Below are 23229 nucleotides of genomic sequence, written 5' to 3'. Positions count from 1 at the left end.
TGTCTCGCATAGACAGCACATGCGCTTTAAAGTTAGTGGGTTTATAGCTCGCCCATAGCTTACCATTGGCTAGCTTCAATGTCACTCTAATTTGCTTTGTTCTCATTTGTCTCAGTGCACCAGCGTCATATCCTCTTATTGTGTTTGTCCCTCCCCTAGAGCATGGACTAAGTATTTGTGTCCCTTGTTTGGAACTACTTTTTTCTTTGTGCTCAAGAACTCCATGATTGCTTTTGTTTTCAGGCCATTTCCCAGATCTTGCTTCTTTTCCCTTCCACCCCCTGGCCCAACTCCGTTACTTCTACCTCCACCCACCCCATCCCTGCTTCATCTCTCTCCCCTACACAACCCAGTTTCATCTCACTCCTTCACCTGCCCCAGTTTGTTTCTGTCTTCTCCACATGCAGCCTGTGCAGGTTTCTCCTACCATCCCCCGACATTGCCCTCCAACTGTTCTCTAGTTCTTCTACCGCAGTCATAATCAAAGTTCGGCCCTGGGGCGCATGCGGCCCTCCTAACCTCTGCATGTGCCCCATCCCTGGGCAAAAGCAGTCCTGGGCTGCTGTTAATTTGACTCACACTAATGTTAAAAAATATTAAATATACCAGCAAGCATTTATTTAAAGTTAAAGTGCAAAACATTTTGCAACAAATCTGTAAAAATATGATAATCTTTTAAAAATCTCAAGAGGGGTATTTCATTAACATACCGGACCATTTCTCCTTGGTATATGAGAATATATCAGTGCATTGAAAAGGACTATTTTAAAAGTGATAGTTTTCAAACATGAATTTAGAAAGATTAATTCTTTCACCCACCCGGACAACAATGCCAGTAGTGAACTAAGGGTATGTCAGTTGTTACATGCACCCTCTGTTCCCCATATACGTGAACAACATTATAGTTTATTAAATCAAACACAGGAGATGGTTTTGTACAGCACATATCCTGAAGTCATGTATTTCGAGGTCCTCTTAAAAATAATATTGTAGAAAAAGGAGGAAGAGTGAAATTAAACAGTTGCCCAAGATCACGTTATTTGGAAAAGTGGGGAAGGCAGGATTAATCCCAGGATTTCTTGTTGTGCATCCTAGCTATATATAGCTTCCCCTAAACCCACCATACCACCAACACCCTCCTCCACCCCCTCCCAACCAGCTGCCCTGCCCCCACCCGACCACTCCCTGCTGGCACCAATGCGACCCTTGGTCACACAACAGACCAAATACCTTGTCCTGTCCAGAGGTGCTACCTGTTGATTCTAGCGTTGCAGTATAAGGCTCCGAGGCAAGCAATGGGAGTGAGAATTCTTACTAGGTTCTTCACTTTGCCAAAAGCTATCCAGAAATCAATAAATCTCGGATTGACGATTTAACCACAGTCTTTAAAAGCTGAGCAGTCACTGACTAGCACACGCACTCTTTCTCTGAGATAAGGGAAGTACTGACCGATGTCTCTGGATTCTATTCTTCCACCATAAAACGCTCAGCTATGCATGTGGTCTGAGGATAGTTTTGCCCACCTACCATGATTTGTGGTTTTAGTTCACCCATACTTATTTTTTTTCAAAGAAAATGGAGCACTTCAGGAAAATAATTAGCAACAATCACATTTTTCTTCTCATATACACGTTTTAACACGTTGCATAAAGGGCCTCATTAGATATAATGGTATGTTTTCCAAAATGGCCAGAACTTTGACTTGATTCACACTTCACAAGTTGTCCACCCCTCCAATCTCACCCGCCCTCCAGTTCAACACCTCGATTGACAAAGCCAATAGCTCGCCCATTTGCAACACCTATTGACTTTGCCAATGCTTGGTTTATTTATGGGTGATTTTCATTGTGTGAGGGTGCATGAAAGTGTGAAGCTAGATGTATGAATAAAGGAATAAATGGGTGAGCATAGGACTATGATGGAGAAGTGATAATGGCTTGATGAATGGGATGAGAGTATGAACCAACGGAAGTAGGCATATGCGATTGAAGATGGACAGATAGTGGAGAAAGGTGGATAGGCACGAATGGATGTCTAAATGAGTAAGTAGTAACATGAAGGCTGAATGAAAATAACACCGTGGGAATGAAGCAATCGATGAAATAATGACCATGGATATGGAGTAATATGTATGGTGGACGAATTCATAATTGTGAAGACAGATGTGTGAGTTATAATAGAGGAATAAGAATGAGGACAAACAGAAGGGAGAGTGTGTATGAATAAATCAGACATAATGGATTAAGGAACAGATCGATGATTGAAGGAATAAGAGCTTGGGTGTACAGATCAGTAGGTGTGTAAAGATGGATAAATGAACATGAGAGTGAGGACAAAATTACTGCAATTTGTCATCTGGGAGTTCATGCAGGGTCCCGAGTAGTAATTACAAAAGTAGAGGTCTCTGTTTATGAGTGGTATCTAATGTGCTGTGCACAAAACACAGTCTTAAAATGTACTATGCAGCAATAGACAAATTCACCTTGGCAAGTACTAGCTATAGAGGTTATTGTTTACGGTAGAGGGAGGTGGGAGGTGTCCCTAAGACACGATTTTAGTGTACATCGATATCCATTAGAAGGATTATTTAGTAACATGGTACCTAAAAGCCCTATCTTTACTTGAAGACGAGGGCAACAACACTTCATGAATTGATTCCCATGGCTCACTGCAGGACCATATAATTACTTTTGAGATAATGAAGTAACAGAAGGGGACTTGTGCACCTGAGTATGCATTTCCATATCTGAAGAGCTAACAGGTGCAGACACAAGGAACTGCCTTCTCTCGTAGTAAAGAACTGCTGCATAAATATGTAGCACCTAGGGTGGTACGCGTCAATTTGCATTTGAAACCTCAATTTTCCTCCCTACAGAGAACTTTCAAGCAGCATGCATTACTGTAGATTCAACATCTAACCAAATACACTAACGAACACAAATAAATGGCCAAATTTGCATTTAACCGCTGCATAGTGTGATCCTCCATTGCCACAGAATTCCACTGTTCCCACTGCCTGAAATGTGAGTTTTTTTGTGTCACATTGTAAACTCCGAGCCATCAGCTGAAGTCTTCCTCTGGAATCCTTCTGCTCACTGATTATGATGATGATGTCAAGGGTTTGTGAACCTCCGCAATGATCTTGTGCCAGAAACTGAGCACTGTGCAAAAAGTCAGTTTCCCATCTCCCACCGTTTTCCTCTGCCCGCCTCCTGCTTATCCTCTCACAGTGCTCCACAACCTCTCAGGACCTACTTAATGGAGGCCACAGCGGGACCGCATCGAGCAGGTTCTGTACCAGATCCCCACATCCAGGCAAGCAATTCTCTTGCCTCTGCCAGCTGATTGTTCGCCTTTCCCTCCCTCTGCTCGTCGCCTCCTGTCTGCCCTGTAAGTGTCTGTGCGACACTTTACTCTGCTCCACTGTGCGCAGTCAGCCTCATTTTGTTAGGCAGCATAACTGGTGCCCATTGTCTGCAACTGTGTAACTGCTGCGAATTTGTATTTGTTTATTTTGTTAGTGACATTTTTACTCTTTGTTCTTCTGGTCTGTCCCACGCCATTTCCCGCCTCCTGGCGTTTTCCTTGGCCCGCTCCCTTCTAGTGCTTTCCGCCAACTAACATACTGCTGCTCTCCCAGGACCTACATAATGGAAGCAGCAGCGCTGCCACACAGTGGACGTGCGTAGCAGGCGCGCCACCAGCGTGCCAAAGGCAAGCTCGTCTGCACCCAGTCCGCATCTGGACCACACCCAGCGCCAGGGCACCTGGCCCTTCAGCCATCCTCCGAGGAGACTCTAGCCTGCAACCACGGACACCGAAACAACTGCTATTCCTCCCCACGATCAACCAGGACCCTTAACCTGCTGCCATTGCAGCTTCTCCTACAACATAAAAGTGCCCTCTCGCACCAGATCAAACGCTGTCCCCGCCCAGGAGACCTCTAACAACCTGAATCACACCAATGCACCCTGAACAATGCCAGATCGCTCTGCAAACACATCAAGGAAATCTGGGACATCATCACCACACTCTCCAAATACGTTGCCTTCATCCTCGAAACCTGACTCAACCCCTCCTCGAACATCCACATAGCCTTCGCAACACCCAAAGGATACAAGATGATACACAGAGACAGCACCAACAAACACGGCGGGGCATCGCCTAAATCTTCAAGGAAACCATCCGATTCATAACCGGCAACGACGACCCCACACAGCTCATGGAACACCTCGACTTCAGACCGATCGCAAGACCACGATCAGAGGCACTCTTATACAGACCCCAGGGACCATGACCGGCTTTCTGTGACGCCATCCCCAACTTTATCGAACCACTAGCCATCGACTACATCCTACTCGGCGACCTCAATTTCCATGTCGACAACCCCAAGAATGCACACTCCACCTCCCTACTGGAGAACATGAACATCAGCCTCACACAACTGATCACCGAACCCACACACAATTGGCCACACACTCCGCTTCATTTTCACCTTCAGCGACAGAATCAAATTCAGCCCGGACCAACCAAGTCATTGTTCACTTCACCATTTCTGAAGCTCAGCACTCCATCACCAAGCACAACAGCGCCACCTACCACAGTTGGGGCAAGGTCATTCAGACGTTGTGGACACAGGCCCTCAGTGCCACCCAACCCGAAGCCTCATCAGACCTCAACCAGGCTGTCCACAATTTCTCCACTTGGATCACCAAATACGCCGATGACTCCAGAAAATACCAACAAAACCCTATAACAAGCCAGCTGGTACACTGTAGAGCTCAGAACCACCAAACGCAATGGCTACCGACTCCAGAAATGATGGTGCACCTCCTAAACCCCTCCGACAAAGCCACTCACAAAGCAGCCCTCAGCAACTACCACTGGCACATCATGGAAGCCAAGAGTGCGGCCTTCACTGCCAGAGACACAACGGTCAACCACACAAAAGAACTCTTCAAAATGGTCAAGGAATTCTCCAACCCTGTAGCCACAGAGAACACCCATCCCAAGAACTCTGCGACACTCTCTTGGACGACTTCCACAGCAAGTTCTTCACCATATACAAAAACTTAGACCCCTAAACCACTGCCCTCATCAGCAGCAACCAACTAATGAACACCGCCGAACGATCACCCCCTGGTCTCTGCTCACTACGCAGACCACCACAGCCATCATGTCTTACGTCCACTCCGGAGCACCCACTGACCCCTTCCCTCAATGTCTCTTCAATCTCAGAACCAAGACTATCAGCAGGGAACTCATCAGCATCATCAATGCCTCCATCTCCACAGCAGTCTTCCCCGAGAGCTGGAAACACACAGAGGTCAGACCCCTTCTAAAGGAAACCCTCCACAACCCCAGAAAACTGAAAAATTATTGATTTCCCTGATCCAGCACCCGGTTAAGGTACTCAAGAAGGCCATCAACCTATAGCTTGCTGAAACAAACAAAGCCACCTATTTGACACCTCCCAATCAGAAATCCGCACCAACCACATCACTGAGACCACGCTGATTGCTTCCACAGACAACATCAGAACCCTCTGACCATGGAGCGACTGTGGCGCTGATTCTGCTCGACCTCTATACTGCGGTTGACACAGTTTCCCACCACACCTTTATTAACAGACTCTACAACATCGGCATACAGTAGAACACCCTCAAGTGGATCACCTCCCTCCTCACGGGACGCACGCAGAGTATCTGGCTCCCTCCCTTCACCTCCGAATCCAAAGACATAATTTGCGGAGTACCCCAAGGATCATTCCTCAGCCCCATCTTGTTCAACACCTACATCATTCCCTCGCAGACATCATCAGATCCCATGGCCTCAACATAACAGAAAACACTCAAATCATCCTCTCACTCACTGAAGACCCCACCACCAACAGCACCAACTTATGCAACGCCATGACGCCATGACCAACTTAGCCAACTGGATGAGAGACAACTGCCTTAAGCTCAACTCAGACAAGACAGAATTACTCATCTTTTGGAAGAACACCTGTGCATGGGACCATAGCTGGTGAACAGCAGAGACTGGACGAACACCCATGCCTACAGACCACACACGCAACCTAGGCATCAACCTCGACAGCGAACTGGCAATGAAATGTCACCTCCTGCTGTTTCCATACCATGCGAACGCTCCGAGAAATCTTAAGATGGATCCCAGTCAACACCAGGAAAACCGTCAATCGCGCCCTCGTTACCCGCTGCCTCAACTACGACAACACTCTCTACGTCAGCATCTCCACACAGCACCTCCAAATACTCCAGGCCATAGAGTATGCCGCAACCAGACTCGTCCTGGACCTCCCCACATGGATCCACATCACCCCACACTTCAGAAACCTCCACTGGCTCGACATCCAGAAGGAATGTTAGTTCAAGAGCCTAACTCACATCTACTAAGCTCTACACAATCAAGGACTAGCCTACATGAACCATCAACTGAAGTTTCATCTACCAGCAAGACACAAACACTCCTCCTCACTAGCCCTTGTTCACACCCCAACATCAGTCGCACACACACACACACACAAGGAGCAGCTCCTTCTCCTAGATCGCTGCCAAGACCTGGAACGAGCTACCCCTCCATCTCCGAACAGAAAACTCAGGCGGACTTCAGAAAGCAACTCAAGACCTGGCTCTTTGACTAAGAGGTCACACCCACAGCGCCCATATATCCCTTGGAGTGACAGTGCTGCGCTTTACAAATGATGATTGGTTGAATGGTATCATATCAGTCTTGATCTGTGGCAAGAACATAAAATAATGATTGAGAAGTCCATGATGACCTTGAATGAGTGTGGCAAAGGTGCATCCCTTTTCCAAAAAGGCATACTACTTGGCATCACAACTGATATGGTAGATGTGTTGGAAGGGATATGAGACAGATCATGAAAGACGTGAGATACATGCTTCCCTTGGGGCAACATCGCGAGTTGGCGCCTTAATGGGTAATCTAAAACTGAATGCTTCTCACCCACCCCAGGGGACTCAGCTCAGCTAATTGCCGCTGGACCAGATATACACATATAATTAAGGAGGTGAAAATGTATGCACCAGAGAAAGCCATTTGGTTTATACACATATAATTAGGGAGATGAAAATGTATATGCACCAGAAAAAGCACTTTGGTATATGGCCACATTTACACCTACTTATGACATATGATAAAGGACCCTGGGAGGATGCAGGCATCAGGGTAGCATACCTAAATGCAAATGGGATGTTGAGACATTATATGAGACAATTCAAGCCAAATGTGCAACAGCAGTGTGACAGTTTATGTCTTAGAATGCCTTGATCAGAACTTCTTGATGAACACCAAGACCGCCCCCACTATCCTGGATGAACACACTACAAAAAAAAAATATTTAATTGGATATACAGACATGCAATTACCAGTTTACACACTGCTATGGCATCCGCATTCAATCAATCAGTAAATTTGTAGAGCGCTTCTTGTCACCCAGGAGGGTATCCAAGCCTTGGCATGGTCCAGTTGATTAACCGAATAGCCAGGCCTTCAGGGACTTTCGAAACTCAACATAGGCTTGTCACAACTGAAACTGAAGTGGGAACAAACAATCGATAAGGATATCCCGAAAGGGTCTGGGCTAGAACGCTGGAATACACCACAGCTGTCACTAGAAATCCCTGCCTTAAATGTACAAAACTGAATTACCTGTACCAGATGTTTTTATCCCCTTCTAGATCGCCCACAATGTAACAATGTATCTGTGTACATGATAACTGTCCAAGATGTCAGGAGGAGAGAGACGATTTCTACCACATGGTATGGGAGTGTGAACAGACAATACTGAGGGATGATATTTGAAAAAATAACGGTCCCCAAGTATTGTCCCCCAAATGTTTAAATTGTCTATTAGGCCAAATGAAACATCCAAAACTGTTAAAACAAGAATGCAGATTTGCAGACCTGGCGTTAGTGGTTCCTAAACAAAACCATGGATGAGAAAGCTCAAATGGCACCTGATGTTAGAAAATGGCTGGCGGGTGTAAACAAATGGGATGCAACAGAACGGATTGCACAACTCATACAAAAGAACAACACCAAGAACAGTAAAGCAACAGATGGTTAGGTCACAGTCCTGTTAGCCATTGCGCTAAAACAGATAATAGACCCCCATGAACATGTCCAGGGTTATTAGCATAAATTACAAATGTAAATGAAGTTACCTCGCTGACCACAAGTCAGGCCACATGAGAGCGTGATGGGGAGAGGAAGACTGAAAGCAAAGGGCTGATAAGTTGTCTGCAAAGAAACAAGATAAAATATGTGTGTGCGCTATTGGCACTAATGGTCTTCTTTTTTCTTATTTCCCTTTCTTTCTTTCTCCTTAATCAATGCTCTGAAAACTTCTCATACAAATGAAAGTATGAATATAGATGTCTTATGAAATCCCCTTTTCTTTAGACTTACAACCTCGCACATGTAGTTCATCACTCCACAGACACACTGCAAGCTGCCTGCACTAGCCAGTTCTGGGGAAGGGGAATGAAGAGTTTGTTGCAATGTTTTGAAGGAATCTAAAAATTGTTCTTGGCTTGCCAAGATATTAGTTAAGTATATTGTAATGTGTGACAAAATCATGGCAATTTAAGTTACTTCTTTGTGACATATATATATTATATATAACTATCAACTGTTTTGATTTGCACAGCTCTCTGCAGCCTCCCTACACCTTTCTCTTATTTACTTTGTTCAAGCATCCGCAGTCAGCCTTCTTAATGCACCACGTTAACAACACTTCTCTGGAACAGCTATTGAAGCTTTTCAACACTTCGCTTTAGCAGTGTTCTTTTCATCGATCTAGACCTCTTTGCTACTTTTGACATGACTGCTAGGATCATTCTTCTTTTGCTACCGTCCGTACTAAGAGTATTTACCAAAACAGCCAACTCTTGCCAACTACCCTCGTCGATACGGGCTTTTTAGGTGTTGATTAACACCTTTTCGTGGATGACCAATACTTCTTTGTTTCCATCACTACCCTAATCCTTCTCATCCAACCCATAATGCTTCACCATTACTGGACGACTTATGCTTTAATTGGCAACAGCAGAAATTGAAATCAGCCTTTCCACCTTCTCCGCTGTTCAGATTACACTGCTCTATCCTATCCAATTCGCTCTCACAAAGAAATATTTGACAACTGCACCTGTCTGTATCCTACTAGCATCTTAATACTTCTCATCCACATAAACCTGATAAATTATATGTACTTGCGACACTCCTCATCTGCCTCCCTTAACACTTTCCTCCCTTGAAACAAGGTCTGAAATTTTCTCCCAGCACACTACTAACCTCCCTCATCACTATAACTTCCGCTTTTCATCACCAGGGTGGCTCCTGGGCCCTGCTCCACAAATTATCATCAACACTTGTTGGGAAGGTTTTTCTTTGGGTCCTTTGGTGGTAAATGTGCAATATTCATGGTGGAGGTTCAGAACTGAAATAAAGCATGACACCCCAATCACACAGAATGAAATGCGAGTTAGAATTGTTACTTAGAAAAACAAAAGTATTTAATGCAGGTAGACAACACTGAACACTAAAAGGTCCTACAAACCTTGAGGGTCAAAATGGGACCACAAACTTAATCTAGAACTTATATTTCAAATCAGGAATAGCCAGATACTACAAACTACCTTTGCTCGGTCAGGACTTTAACAGTGCTATTCTGAACCCTAGGTAACCACAGACTACAACCTGATATGTCTCTTATAACCTAGGCAATTGATTGGAACAAATTATCTTACATGATGTGACCTCTCTGAACTTGGTTCTTTATTCTTTTGCAATTCAAGATGAATAGCTAAATTGGTGGGAGCCTGTGTTAAAAGTGAATGACCTCAAACGTTAGCCGCTCATAACCCTAAAACCATCTCCATCTCAACTACCAATACAGGGGAACTAAGTACTGTGTAAATGGAATTCAAAAGTCAAATTTTCTGCAGTGACCTTATATTTTACACATGCAAGTACTAGTGTGCAACAAAGGGGCATGCGTGGTGGTTAGAGTTCAGGGGATTACTGGAAGCCTTGGAAAGTGCAATGCAGAAAGGGGCATTAGAAGAAGGATGATACACTGCAGTTGGCACTTAATGGGGGGACAAACTTTGTGGGCAAGTGTGACAGGTTGTGGTCAACATTTATTATCGAGCATGTTGGCACCTGGAACAGCTAGGCATCCTGGTTTGGTTTATAACAGAATGTCCTGCACGCTCCCACCTTGTTTTGGATCTCGTGTGGGACCTGTGGTTCTGTCTTGTGTGCTCTCTTCCGGCTGCTCTGGTGCTTCTCTGTGTGGGCCTCTTGGACCCATTTTCTGGTCCAGTGTCTGCCCCGCTTGGTTTATTCACTCTTGCTAATTATGCTCATGTACCCCAAAATAAAACCACCCACAAAAAAACAGAACGTCCTGACTCTGAAAAAACAGGATTGCATCACAGAGGACAATGACTGCAAGAATTCTGAACTCAGGATGAGCAGCCATATTGAAATGAACATTCAAGGTGTCTAGAGTGAAAAAGAGAGGTAGAGGGAAAACCCTAAATATTCTCTATCAAATAAAAGATACAGTCGCCCACTAACTGAAAGGATATTCGGTGAACTTCAGGTCACATTCCTGCCCAGCACTGGGTCAAAGGCCTTGGTGCTTACTGGAAGCCTCTATAGTGGGTGTACAAAGGACAGGCCAAAGGGGACGGGCTTGCTCACCAGCATACACAGTCCCCTTTGGTCTCTGGAGTGTTCTAGAACCTCTTGTAATCCAGCTGTCACTCGTGGTTCAGGTTCCAGACAGGTCAGCTGGGCTGCAGGTTTACATGGCTAATGGAAAAGCCCTTTCGGACAGTCTTTCTTAATGACGGTCTCTTTCTGTCTCTTGGTATAATCTTCAGGGCAGGAGGAAGCTACACTCTGCGGAGCAGAGCTCTTCTCCTTTTAAGCAGGATATGAGCACAAGGTCTTCTCTGAATCTAAGAGCCTTTCCAGTCTTTTGGGGGACCCGGGCAGAAGCAGTGGAAACAGCAAAATTAAGCCCTGGAATTTTTATGCTGGTGCTGAAAAACTTCATTTCAAAGTAATGATGAATGCAAAGTACTGGCACTAGAGGACCAGTAGTTATAGCATGACACACTGGGGACAGCAGTGGGGAGCGCCCAATTGAAAGGTGTTCGACCATTAAAATAATCCCAATCCCAGACAACCAATGTCGGACACAGCTTTGCAGGTATTTTCCCAAGGTACCTACACCAAAGGCAAAACGGATAGAGGTGGTGCTGAGCGATGGCTGAGTGGTGCTTTGGTGGTACTCAGGCGGTGCTTTGCTAATGCTGAAGTCGTGCTGCATTGGAGCAGAGTTGTTGCTGAGGTGGTGCTGCGCTGGTGGTGCACTGATACAGAGATGGTGCTGTGTTGATGAGGTGGTGCTGTAGTGATGCGGACGAGATGCGCTGGTGCTGAGGTAGTACTGATAGATGCTCTGCTGGTGCGGAGTGATTCTGTGCTGAATAATGCTGTGCTGTTACTGAGTGATGCAGAGCTGGTGGTGCTGGTGCTGAGTGATGCTGAGCTGGTGCTATGCTAAGGTGATGCTGAGGTGGTGTACATAGGTGCTGGTTTGCTGCTGGGGTGGGACTCTGCTGGTGATGGTGTACTGATGCAGAGATGGTGCTGTGCTGATGTTGACCTGATGCTGTGCCGATTCTGAGTTGGCGCCGCACTGATGAGGAGGTGGTGCTGCACTGATCCGGAGAAGATGCTGCTGTGGTGCTCAGGTTGTGATGAGACATGCTGAGGTAGTGCTGAGTGATGCTATAGTGGTGCTGAGTGATGCTGAAGTGGCGGTGCTGCACTGGTGCCGAGCTGGTGCTGTGCCTAGGTGATGCTGCACTGATGCTGAAGTGGTGCTGTGCTGATGCTGAAGTGGTGCTAAGTTGGTGCTGAGGTGGGGCTGCGATGGCGCTGCTGAGTGATGCTGTGCTGGTGCTGGGTGATGCTGAGCTGGTGGTGCTGTGCTTGAGCAGAGATGGTGCTCAGGTGTTGTTGAGTGTTGCTGTGTTGGTGCTGTGCTAAGGTGATGATGCGTTGATGCTAAAGTGGTGCTATGTTGGTCCTGAGTTGGGGCTGCTCTGGAGAGGGTGCACTGATACAGAGGTGGTGCTGCGTTGATTCCGATTTGGTGCTCCACTGATGAGGAGGTGGTGCTGCCCCAATGGGGAGAAGATGCTGAGCGATGCTGAGGTAGTGCTGTGCTGAGGTGCTGCTGAGTAATGCTATAGAGGTGCTGAGTGATGCTGTGGTGGTGCAGAGTCATGTCTAAATGGCGGGGCTGATCTGGTGCTCAGGTGAAGCTGAGTGATACTGCGCTGGGGTGATGCAGAAGTGGTGCCAAGTTGCTGCTGAGGTGGGGCTGCGCTGGTGCTGAGGTGCAGCTCCGCCTGTGGTGTACTGATGTGGAGATAGTGCTGCGCAGATGCCGAGGTGGCACTGCACTGATGCCGAGGTGGCGCTGCACCAATGCCGAGGTGGCGCTGCACCAATGCCGAGGTGGCGCTGCACCAATGCCGAGGTGGCGCTGCGCAAATGCCGAGGTGGCGCTGCACCAATGCCGAGGTGGATCTATGGTGAGGGTGAGTGATAATGAGGAAGCGCTGAAGGATCCAGAGTTGGTGCTGTGCCGAAGTGCTGCTGCGCGGATGCTGAAATAGTGCTGCACTGATGCTGAAGTGGTGCTGCGTTGGTGCTCAGTTGCTGATGAGGTTGTGTTGCACTGGTGGTGCACGGATGTAGAGGTTGCGCTGCGCTGATGCGGAGCTGGTGCTGCGCTGATGTGGAGCTGGTGCTGTGCTGATGCGGAGCTGGTGCACTGATGAGGAGGTGGTGCTGTGCTGATGCTGAAGTGGTCCTGGGTTGATGCTGTGCTGTTGGTGTGGTGCCGCACTGGTGCGGAGGTGGCGCTGTGATAGTATGAGGTGGTGTGCTTATGTAAAGGTGGTGCTGAGTGATGCTGAGGTGGTGCAGAGTGATGACTTGGTGGCACTCAGGTGATAATGTGCTAGTGCTCACGTTGTGCTGATTGATGCTGCGCTGGTGCGGAAGGGATGCACTAGTGCTGAGGTGGTGCTGCATTGGTGCTGAGTTGCTGCTGCAAAGGTGCTCAGGTGGTGCTGTGCTGATGCAGAGGTGGTCTTGAGTGATGTAGAAGAAATGCAGCACTGGTGCTGAGGTGGTGGCACTGCACTGATGCTGAGGTAGTGCTGCGCTGGTAAGGAGGTGGTCCTGCATTGGTTCAGAGGTAGTTCTGAGTTGATCCTGAGGAGGTGCACTGGTGCAGAGGTGATGCTGCGCAGGCCAGGGGCTGTGTGATGCTGGTGCACTGGTGCAGAGGTGATGCTGCGCAGGCCAGGGGCTGTGTGATGCTGGGTGGTGCTGTGCTGGTGTTATGGTGGTGCTATGGTGCTGCTGGGTGATGCCCAGGTGGTGTTGCGGTGGTGCGGAGTGACACGAACTGGTGCTGAAGTGGTGCTGAGGTGGTGTTGCACTGTCTACTTGCAGGATATATTGTTAACTAACCTCACATTGCATGCCGTGTTTGGGGCGCACAAGGAGGCATCCCTTGATATTGGTTTTATTTCACCAACAATTGAAACCAAAATAAAAGCATCAAAGTTGAAAGTGCCAACTTAAAGTTGCTTCCATTTTCATAAAACGGAGCAATAACCGCATGTTTCCCTCTTTAATCGTATCCAAATAATTACGCAGTCAAAAGCACAATGTAATTAGGTTGAGCCTACTGTCGGATGTTTTCTCAAACTACACTTTCATTAAGTAAAGTATATTATTTAAAGTTTGCACATTTGAGCTAATAAAACCAAAAATGTTATAGAATGAAAAACGACATAGCCTCCAACTGAAAAAGTGCTTGTGAAACTAAAGACAGAGGAAAACAAGATAAGGACATGATTTGCAGCCTTCTGTTCAGCATGTTCGGAAAGCCAAACAAGCCAAGGAAAACAAGCACTGGCGTTGCCAATAGGTTTCGCATTTGGAAAGTTGGAGCTATTGGCTTTGTAAATTACATTTTATATTTATATATTGTTATTGAAAATGCCAATAACGATATATAAATATAAAATGTCATTTACAAAACCAATAGCTCCATCTTTCCAAATGCGAAACCTATTGGCAACGCCAGTGCTTGTTAAATGGGTCTCCACCATAATGCTTTCTGCCCACATTACATGCTGTCCTGGCTGAAAAACCTCCGGCAACATGGTCATGAGAAGAACATGGTCATGAGAAGAGCAGGACCGGGTTTAATCAAAACATTCCTTTCCCCATCAAGCAGAAGGAGGGCATCTGGGGTGCACATCACAAATTGTCACCTGGCCAAAACTCTGGTGATCATAGCCCGCACAGTGACCTTCGAGAAGAAATGTATCAAGTTAGCAACATTAAAAGAAAATGTGTGCATCCTCCCGACAGATTAAAACTAGATCTCACACAAGTATTTCTCACCCATATCCAGTCTTTGCAAAGAACTCTCCCAGCTTGGAAGGATTTGATTGACAAGCCCTCAGTTCTTACCACCTATCCAGACACACACGTGGACAATTCTGGAGATTGCAAGTAGCCCAGGTCTCACCTGTGGCCATGAGCGTGCAATAGGTGAATATAAACAAGTGCTCACTTCCCTCTCTAACACACATCTCATAATTCAGAAAGGAAGCGGAACAGAGGAATAAAAAGAACACGGGGAAATGTATTATTTGGGTTTGGAAAGTGTTTGCTTTTTAAAGAGTTAACATGGTTATTTTGCCATTGAGATGATAAAAAATATAATTATAAAGGACATGAAAGTGAAAAAGAGGGAGAGAAATAGAAAAGGAAGCGGAGGGGCCCTGTGAGAGATGAAGACGCCGCTTATAGTGGACGTGGGAGGGTGCTGGCGGGCCTTATCATTTAATTAAAAGCTACAGACTGAATATCCCGGCTGTTTCAGTCTAATCAGAAGGGACACAAACCGAGAGGGGGACAGGGAGACAGAGCGGCAGAGGACCCCACAGATTAGGCATTCATCTTTCCAGCAATTAGAGGGAAAGGAGGGACACAGGGATGGACAGACAGGGAGAGATGGATGGAGAAAAGTCAGGAGACTTCACAGAGAAACTATTCATCTCCACAGCAATTAGAGAAGAGGGAGGGAGACTGACTGGGGAGGGAGAGGGGCTGTGTAAAGAATATTAAAAGGGGGCAAGTAAGCAAAACGTGAAAAAGGAAGAAAATCGGATGGGACGGCGGGAAGAGGACATACATGAAAAACAAATATCAAAGGTAATTAAAAAAAACAGAAGCAGTGACTATACCGCACTTTTTTTATGAAAAGGTTTTCTCAAGCTTCGGAAAAATACAAAGAAAAAGTTGACATGGCAGCAGGGGACAAGCTTTCAAAGTGATACAACTTTGACAACAGCAGTGCAAGATATGCCCCCAACCGAGCACGGGCACAACACACCTATTACAGGTAGCGACACCCGTTTCCCTCATGCTGCATGTGTGTGAGAAAGAGGGGTTGTATGTCTAACAACACAAGCATACGCAAGGCAAAGAGCAGGCCATGCCAGCCTATCCTTCAGTCACACACACAATGAACAAAATCACAGAAGGTAAATGGCGGAGGGAAAGAAAAGATGGGTGTGGGAGTGATAACTGCAGAGGAGGCAGAGAGTGGGGGTGGAAATAGTGAAGACAGGCGAGAGGTGAGTGGGAGAAAGTGAGATTGTGAGGCAAATAGCAGTGTAAGAGAAACACTGGCGCGTGGGAGGAGCGAGGTGAGAGTCATGAGCAAGAGACAACCCGGTGTTTATGGAAAATAAGAAACGCAGGGAATTCTGGGGGGTGAGACAGAAGCAGGAGAGGCAGTGGGAGATAGGAGGAAGAGACAGCGGGAGAAAGGAGGAAGAGACAGCAGGAGCGAGGAGGGAGAGAGGAGGAAGAGACAGCGGGAGAGAGGAGGAAGAGACGGCGGGAGAATAAATCTGCATACTGCCTGCTTGTAATTTACTGGCTGCCCAGCTGCGGGTGAGAGAGCAATGCGTTTCGTAGTCTGCTTTCCATGTGAGCCTACGAGGCAGAGGAGCTGACATCAGCACTCCTGGTTTCGTTTCTTTAGATGGGCTTTGGGCCGTCAACTTTTCATAGGCAGACAAGCTTCACTGCAGTTCTGCTCCAGAGTTGGCTCGTCTCTGCAGAAAGCAGTCAGCCTCTCCTGTTGCTGTGTCGCCAGACAGTGCCCATGGGCTCTCACTGCGTAGGAGGATGCTTGTTTTTTATTTTGTTTGTGAATGTTCGTTTTACTGTTAATGGAGTTACAGCTCTAGTTTATGGCAAGGATTAATAACAAGACTGAGAATGGAACGACGGAGAAGTAATGGACTGTTCTAATTAGGGCCTCGCAATGCTGGCAAATGGCCGGAGGGAAGCCGGATGGGGGCGGGAGAGCCTGGTGGGGGGCGGGAATGCGAGGGAGGAGAAGTGTGGCAGGCGGGTTAGGGAGATGCGTGGAGGGAAGCCGGATGGGGGCGGGAGAGCCTGGTGGGGGGGCGGGAATGCGAGCGAGGGGAGGAGAAGTGTTTTAGGCGGATTAGGGAGATGCGCGTGCTTGTGTGGTCACGTGACCCGCTTTTGTGGCCACGTGACCTCACATGCACTGTGAAGAAACTGCAGTGGTTTCACTAGTCGATCGAGCCCTTGAATTTTCGCCTATTACATTCGCAAGCGAATGATAATAGGCGAAACCTAAAAAATAGTGCTCCGAAACTAACATGCATGGCCGATAGTGAATTGATCCATGTAACAGGGCCAATCTCCAGTGCATGACCAAAAAACCAAAAGGAGGGACAAATGTAAACTATTTACCAACAAAAGCAAAGTAGGTTCAAAAGGCACATGAAGAAATGAAGGAAAACAGATGGGCGTGCAGAAAGCCCACACAGTACGATTCGAGAGAAAGCTCATGCACTGCCTAGGCAAGACCTAAAGAGGAGGGGGTGGGGAACAGATCAGGATTAAGCATTGTTTCAGAAAATGGAGTAATAAGCTAAAGCAGTGCATCACGAGTTAACGTGAACAGGTGACCCAACACCGAGCGAGCTAAACAAACATACTCAACTACCGGGCCTTTGGGTGCAAAGTATTTCGAAACGATTCAATAATGCACTCTTGAAGAATTCAGGAAGACCTAAAAAACAGGTTATTATTGAATCAGGATAAGGATTAACGTCATAAACGCTTGAAATAACGAATGGATACGTGCAGAGCTGCAACAATGTCAGCAAAGTGAGCTGGATGACAGCAGTGCAAACGTTCAAGCACCCAGCAAGGTGAGCTAGATGACAGCAGCACCAGCGTCTAAGCACCCGTCTGGAACGATCAGGAGGTGCGCGAAGAGCTCACGACTGTCAAGGTGGCTCTCCTGTGCTCAAAGAAAATATAAGAAATACGCTGAGCAGAGAGCGGTAACAAAATACAGGGCATGGAAGCAACAGTAAAACAAGCATTGGCATAGCCAATAGGTCTCGCCTTTGGGACCTTATTAGTGTTTAGCCATGCAACAGTTGATGGTGTTGCACCAATGATATCGTGCTGGATAACCAATCACTTATAAGGTCCCAAAGGCGAGATCTATTGGCTATGCCAATGCTTGTTTTGAAATGTGATGCAGAAGAAAATTATCCATGACCTATAGGACTCTCTCAGCACTGCAAACCGAAATTACAAATATGTCAGTCCGTTCAAAATGAAGACCACGGTTACAAACGGCAGCACCATTCTCAACTTCAAGAAGGTCACTATCAAGTTTGGTTAATTGTTTGCGGCGGTAAGCTACACAAACTTGATTCAGGTTTGCTATGCCAAACCGGTGTGGTGAGGGATGCTAGGCCTGCTGCTTTTGGTACTATAATGTGATGTGCAAAAATATTAGTACCATTTAGAACAAGGCATACCGAATCCTTAAAAGGAGCATGTAAAAATAAAATTATTCCTATGCAACCTGTTTGTATCTAATAGCTTACACATTATTAAAACATTCTCCCTAAGTGCAAACAGAATCATTAAAATACTAGGACTAATCAATAAGCAGACCTGGTTCACGTTCTATACAAGTTGGACAGATTGTGGGTGAATATTTCTTAAAGTGAGTGGGGCACACATTTCCTTTCCAAACAGCTTCACGCTGCCCATATGTCCAACGAAATAAATCAAAGATAATTTTGCTGATTGTACCAGCACTGGTGGGATTCGGAGCAGTGGCACAGATGCCGCCGATATGCTTTTAATTTAAAAAAAAAGCTTTCTTTTTGTAAAAATGATTTAAGATGCCAGTGATAATGGGACGAGATGGATAAGACTACATTTGTTCTGTCGGGGAGAAGGGGTTGGGAATTAGGGAGGGCGCTGACAAAACTTTTTATCAACTACAATAGCACACAAGTGCGAGCTGCATATAAGACTCGTTCATATCTTCGTGGTTCTCATTTTTCACAGATTTGCGGGGCTTAGCTCGACATACGGTTGGCATTTAGAGCATTACAGATTTAGAAGATGTAATCTTCATGAGAACAAGAAGAGAAAGTCTGCAATGAACCCAGAGCTGGGTGAGCTGGAGCATTTCCTTCATATGGCACAGATATTCAACAGCACTCGACAGAAATCAAAGGAAACACGTTTGACGGCCATCATTACGAGTAAATACAAGCGGGAAAGGATGTACAATAAATAATTCTGCTGCATGGTCTGAGTATTCCACTAGAAAAGTGACCACCCAAGTGAGTATGCAGCAAATCCACCAAGGCAATGCAATGCAAGTATTGTGTGTGCAATTTTAGCTTTAGCCGTAGACAGCTGCTGCTGAACGAGGTTTATGGGGCGCAAAGATGCCCCTTCGAGTGTCCCTGCTCACTCTGCTTTGATCTGCTGCCGTTCAATCAGAGTTCATTTTGAGTGCCGTTTACGAGAAAGAAAGACTTTTACTGCAGTGTTTCTCTACTTTTCACCACACTTTATTTATAGTGTTTGTAAAGTTATGGTGTACACTGGGAATTACTGCAAGCATTCGTATGAAGTAATGGGGAGGCAGAAAGAAAAAACAAGCGCTCAAAGACAAACAGGGCCCCGAAAGCATCTACAGCGTTTACCTTACGGGAGCGAGCAGAGACGGGAGCGATAATTGCTAACAGATGGCGCCGCTGCTCGTTCCAGCAAGGCAAACGCTGCACATGCACGAGGGCCCATTGGAAACAGTGCAAAAACATGCACAAGTTTCCACAAAAGCCCGGAGCTATTTCAACAGGTCCCCCCGCCTAAGCAGCCCTTGCGCACTGCGTAGGTGAGACCTAAAAAAATATGTTATAGTAAAAAATAACATAACTACCTTTTGTTTACATGTTCCTGATTTCATAAAGACTTAATTATTGAATCTTTTGAAATACTTGCCACCTAACCTGTTATCACTACAGCACAGAGCACCATTCTTTATAGCACACTCTGGTCCAGCACACTAATTATGACCAAGCTGAATCGCACAACACACTTATTGAAATGGTACCATCTCTCCACTACACATAATGACGGCTTCCTATAAACATTCTAATACACAAAGTACCGTCTCTCGCTCCTGCATCCTGCCGTGACCAGCATCTCGTCTTGCCGCCCCTCTTTCTCCCTTCCCCGTGCCCGCCACCTCGCATATCCTGCTTCAGGGAGTACCCCTTGCCCGTCCTTACCACTTCCCCCTGCTCGGCAGACTTGTAGACACAGGTTACGATCTCGTTATGCAGCAGCAGGAAGAGCGCCTCGTCCGCCATCTCCTGCTTGTTCATCCTCCCGGCTGCCGGGGCCCGTACGGTCCTCTTGGAGGGCAGAGGCTCCGTGGGCAGCGCGGCTCCCCGGCACGGCGGCTGAACACCCGGTCGCCAGCTGACAGCCCAGCAGCACTGGCTGGGACACTCTCTGACCCCGCCCACCAACGCGGGAGCGTCACTTCCGTTTCCAAACAATTCACTTCCGCCTCTTCTACAGTTTTGACATGGTAATAAAGTTACCGAGAGGAGGTTCTCTGTGCTGGGTATCAGAATTACAAGGAACAAGTGTGAAAACAAGTTAGAAAAGGAATGGTCTTGGAATGTTTGAGTCTGTAACTTAAGTGTTGCAATTAAGTAGCAGTAATTCCATATATACCTGCATGAAGAGGATGTGGACCGGCTAGAATGCCCTGGGAACCAGGGTCCGAGCCTCGGGATTGTTTCCGCATCCTCTGATTCTGGGCAAATCAGTTAACCCCCCCCCCCCCCCCCCCCCCCCGTGCCTGAATTTGTAACGTAACCGGTGCTCATGTAAAGCGTCCCAATACCTTTGTATCGAGTTCGCGCTATATAAAATTGCAAAAAAAACAAGCATTTGCAATTCAATAGGTCTCGCATTAGGAAAGTTTGAGCTATTGGTATTGTAAATGACCAATTTTGTATTTATGTGTTGGTTTCTGAAAATAGCTAAATTAATAGCTTTGTCATTTACAATGCCAATAGTTTTAACTTTCGCAAATGTGACACCTATAGCATTTGTAATGCAATATGTTTTGTATTTACGTGACTTAGATGTATTGCTATTACAAATAATGGCTTTTATTTTTTTTAAATAATTAATACTTAAATAAAAGTTATTGTAATTTATAATGGCAATAGCTTAAACTTTTGTAAATAACTTTTGTGAAGATTACATTCAGTGTATTTTATTGTGACGAAAATCCAAGAACAGAAGTGAAATATTAACATCTTTTTTGGGACATTTGTAATAAAGCTTGAAACATTGAGAGAACATATTTGAACCAGTTGTTGAATGGTTGCACAGATTGATGCTGTGGTGGCGCTGAGTGATGGGGTGTTGACGAGTGATGCTGTGGCGTTCAGTGATGTTGTGGTGGCGACGAGTGATGCTGTGGCGTTCAGTGATGTGGGGGCGACGAGTGATGCTGTGGCGTTCAGTGATGCTGTGGTAGCGCATAGTGATGTTGTGGTGGTGCTGAGTGATGCTGTGGTAGCGCATAGTGATGTGGTGCTGGGTGATGCACTGGTAGCGCATAGTGATGTGGTGGTGCTGAGTGATGCTGTGGTACCGCATAGTGATGTGGTGGTGCTGAGTGATGCTGTGGTAGCGCATAGTGATGTTGTGGTGGTGCTGAGTGATGCTGTGGTGATGCAATAGATAGAGTGAGGGCGACAGATAGATAGACAGATAGATAGAGTGAGGGCAACAGATAGATAGATAGAGTGAGGGCGATAGAGTTAGGGCGATAGAGTGAGGGCGATAGATAAAGTGAGAATGATAGATAGAGTGAGAATGATAGAGTGAGAATGATAGATAGATAGAGTGAGGGCGATAGATAAATAGATAGAGTGAAGGCGATAGCGAGGGGTGTAGAGAGAGGGAGGGGTGTAGAAAGAGGGGTGTATTGTAATTGCATTTATATAGTATTGTAATTGCATTTATATAGCGCTTACTACCTATGATGAGGCGTCGAAGCGCTTTTTCGGCGAATAGCACGCTACACCGGAACCCATAAAGGATTAGTGTTGAATTAGTATAGTGAAATATGAAAGTGATTTAAGTGGTGGATAGGTTAGTCAATTATTAGGATTGAGAAGGATAGCGGAAGGATAGAAGAGGAAAAATAGGTTTGTATTTACATAGCGCTTAGTACCCCTAATGGTGTGTTGAGCGCTTTTTTTGGGCAAATAGCTTGGTACTCCGGAAACTCATAAAGGAATAGTGGTTAATCAGTATAGTGAAATATGACAGTAATTTGAGTGGTGGATATTAGTCAGTTATTTGGATAGGATAGCGGAAAGACAGAAGAGGGAAAAAAGGTTTGTATTTATATAGCGCTTGTTGCCTCTGATGGGGTGTTGAAGCATTTTTTTTTTGGCGAGTAGCACGCTACTTCGGAAACCCATAAAGGATTAGTGGTGAATTAGTATAGTGAAATATGAAAGTATTCATTATTAGGAGTGAGAAGGATAGTGGAGGGAGAGAAGAGGGAAAAAAAGGTTTGAAAGGTGTAGAGAGAGAGAGGGGTGTAGAGAGAGAGATAGGGTTGTAGAGAGGGAGAGAGGGGTGTAGAGAGAGGGGTGTAGAGAGGGGGTTATAGAGAGAGGGGTGTAGAGAGGGGGCTATAGAGGGAGGGGTGTAGAGAGAGAGGGATGTAGAGAGGGGTGTAGAGAGAGGGGTGTAGATAGAGGGATAGAGAGAGGGGGGTGTAGAGAGAGAGGGGTGTCAGTGAATAAGCTATGTAAGTGTTGTAAATTACACAGACACAAAGTGTTAAGTGCGAGTTACATAAGATCTAGAGGTGATGGTACTTGTGGCACTGGTAGTACTGGTGGTGGTGGTGTTATTAGTGGTGGTGGTACTGGTAGTATTGGTGGTGGTGGTACTGGCAGTGGTAGTATTGGTGATGGTGGTACTGGTAGTGGTTGTACTGGTGGTGGTGGTACTGGTAGTATTGATGGTGGTGGTACTGGTAGCAGTAGTATTGGTAGTGGTGGTACTGGTGGCGGTAGTACTGGCAGTGGTGGTGGTAGTACTGGTAGTGGTAGTATTAGTGGTGGTGGTACTGGTAGTGGTAGTACTGGTGGTGGTGGTACTGGTGCTGGTAGTACTCGTAGTGGTAGTATTGGTGGTGGTGGTACTGATAGTGGTAGTACTGGTGGTGGTACTGGTAGTGGTAGTATTGGTGGTGGTGGTACTGGTAGCAGTAGTATTGGTGGTGGTGGTACTGGTAGTACTAGTGGTGGTACTGGTGGTGGCAGTACTGGTGGTGGGGGTACTGGTAGTACTGGTGGTGATAGTACTGGTGGTGGTGGTGGGAGTATTGGTAGTGGTAGTATTGGTGATGGAGGTACTGCTGGTGGCAGTTCTGGTGGTGGTGGTAGTACTGGTAGTGGTAGTATTGGTGGTAATGGTACTGGTAGTACTGGTGGTGGTGTTACTGGTGGTGATAGTACTGGTGGTGGTGGTTGTACTGGTAGTGGTAGTATTAGTGGTGGTAGTGGTAGTACTGGTGGTGGTGGGGGTACTGATGGTGGTAGTACTGGTAGTGGTAGTATTGGTGCTGGTGGTACTGGTAGTGGT

The 23229-nt window shown here is 46.3% G+C and overlaps 1 protein-coding gene across 1 annotated transcript in view; it reads right to left on the bottom strand.

Moving 5' to 3' along the window:
• TRAPPC6B (trafficking protein particle complex subunit 6B) overlaps positions 1–20066 on the bottom strand; it is a 47735-nt gene extending 27669 nt beyond the window's left edge. The window contains exon 1 of the mRNA XM_078659763.1: positions 19827–20066. Coding sequence (XP_078515889.1) covers positions 19827–19922 — 96 coding nt within the window. The 5' untranslated portion in view covers positions 19923–20066. The remainder of the gene's footprint in view (positions 1–19826) is intronic.
• Positions 20067–23229: the final 3163 nt, after the last annotated feature.

Source organism: Lissotriton helveticus, chromosome 9 (genome assembly GCF_964261635.1).
Source record: "Lissotriton helveticus chromosome 9, aLisHel1.1, whole genome shotgun sequence".
Taxonomy (NCBI): domain Eukaryota; kingdom Metazoa; phylum Chordata; class Amphibia; order Caudata; family Salamandridae; genus Lissotriton; species Lissotriton helveticus.
Note: the sequence above shows the minus strand (reverse complement) of the source record. Positions and strands in the feature narration are given on the sequence as shown.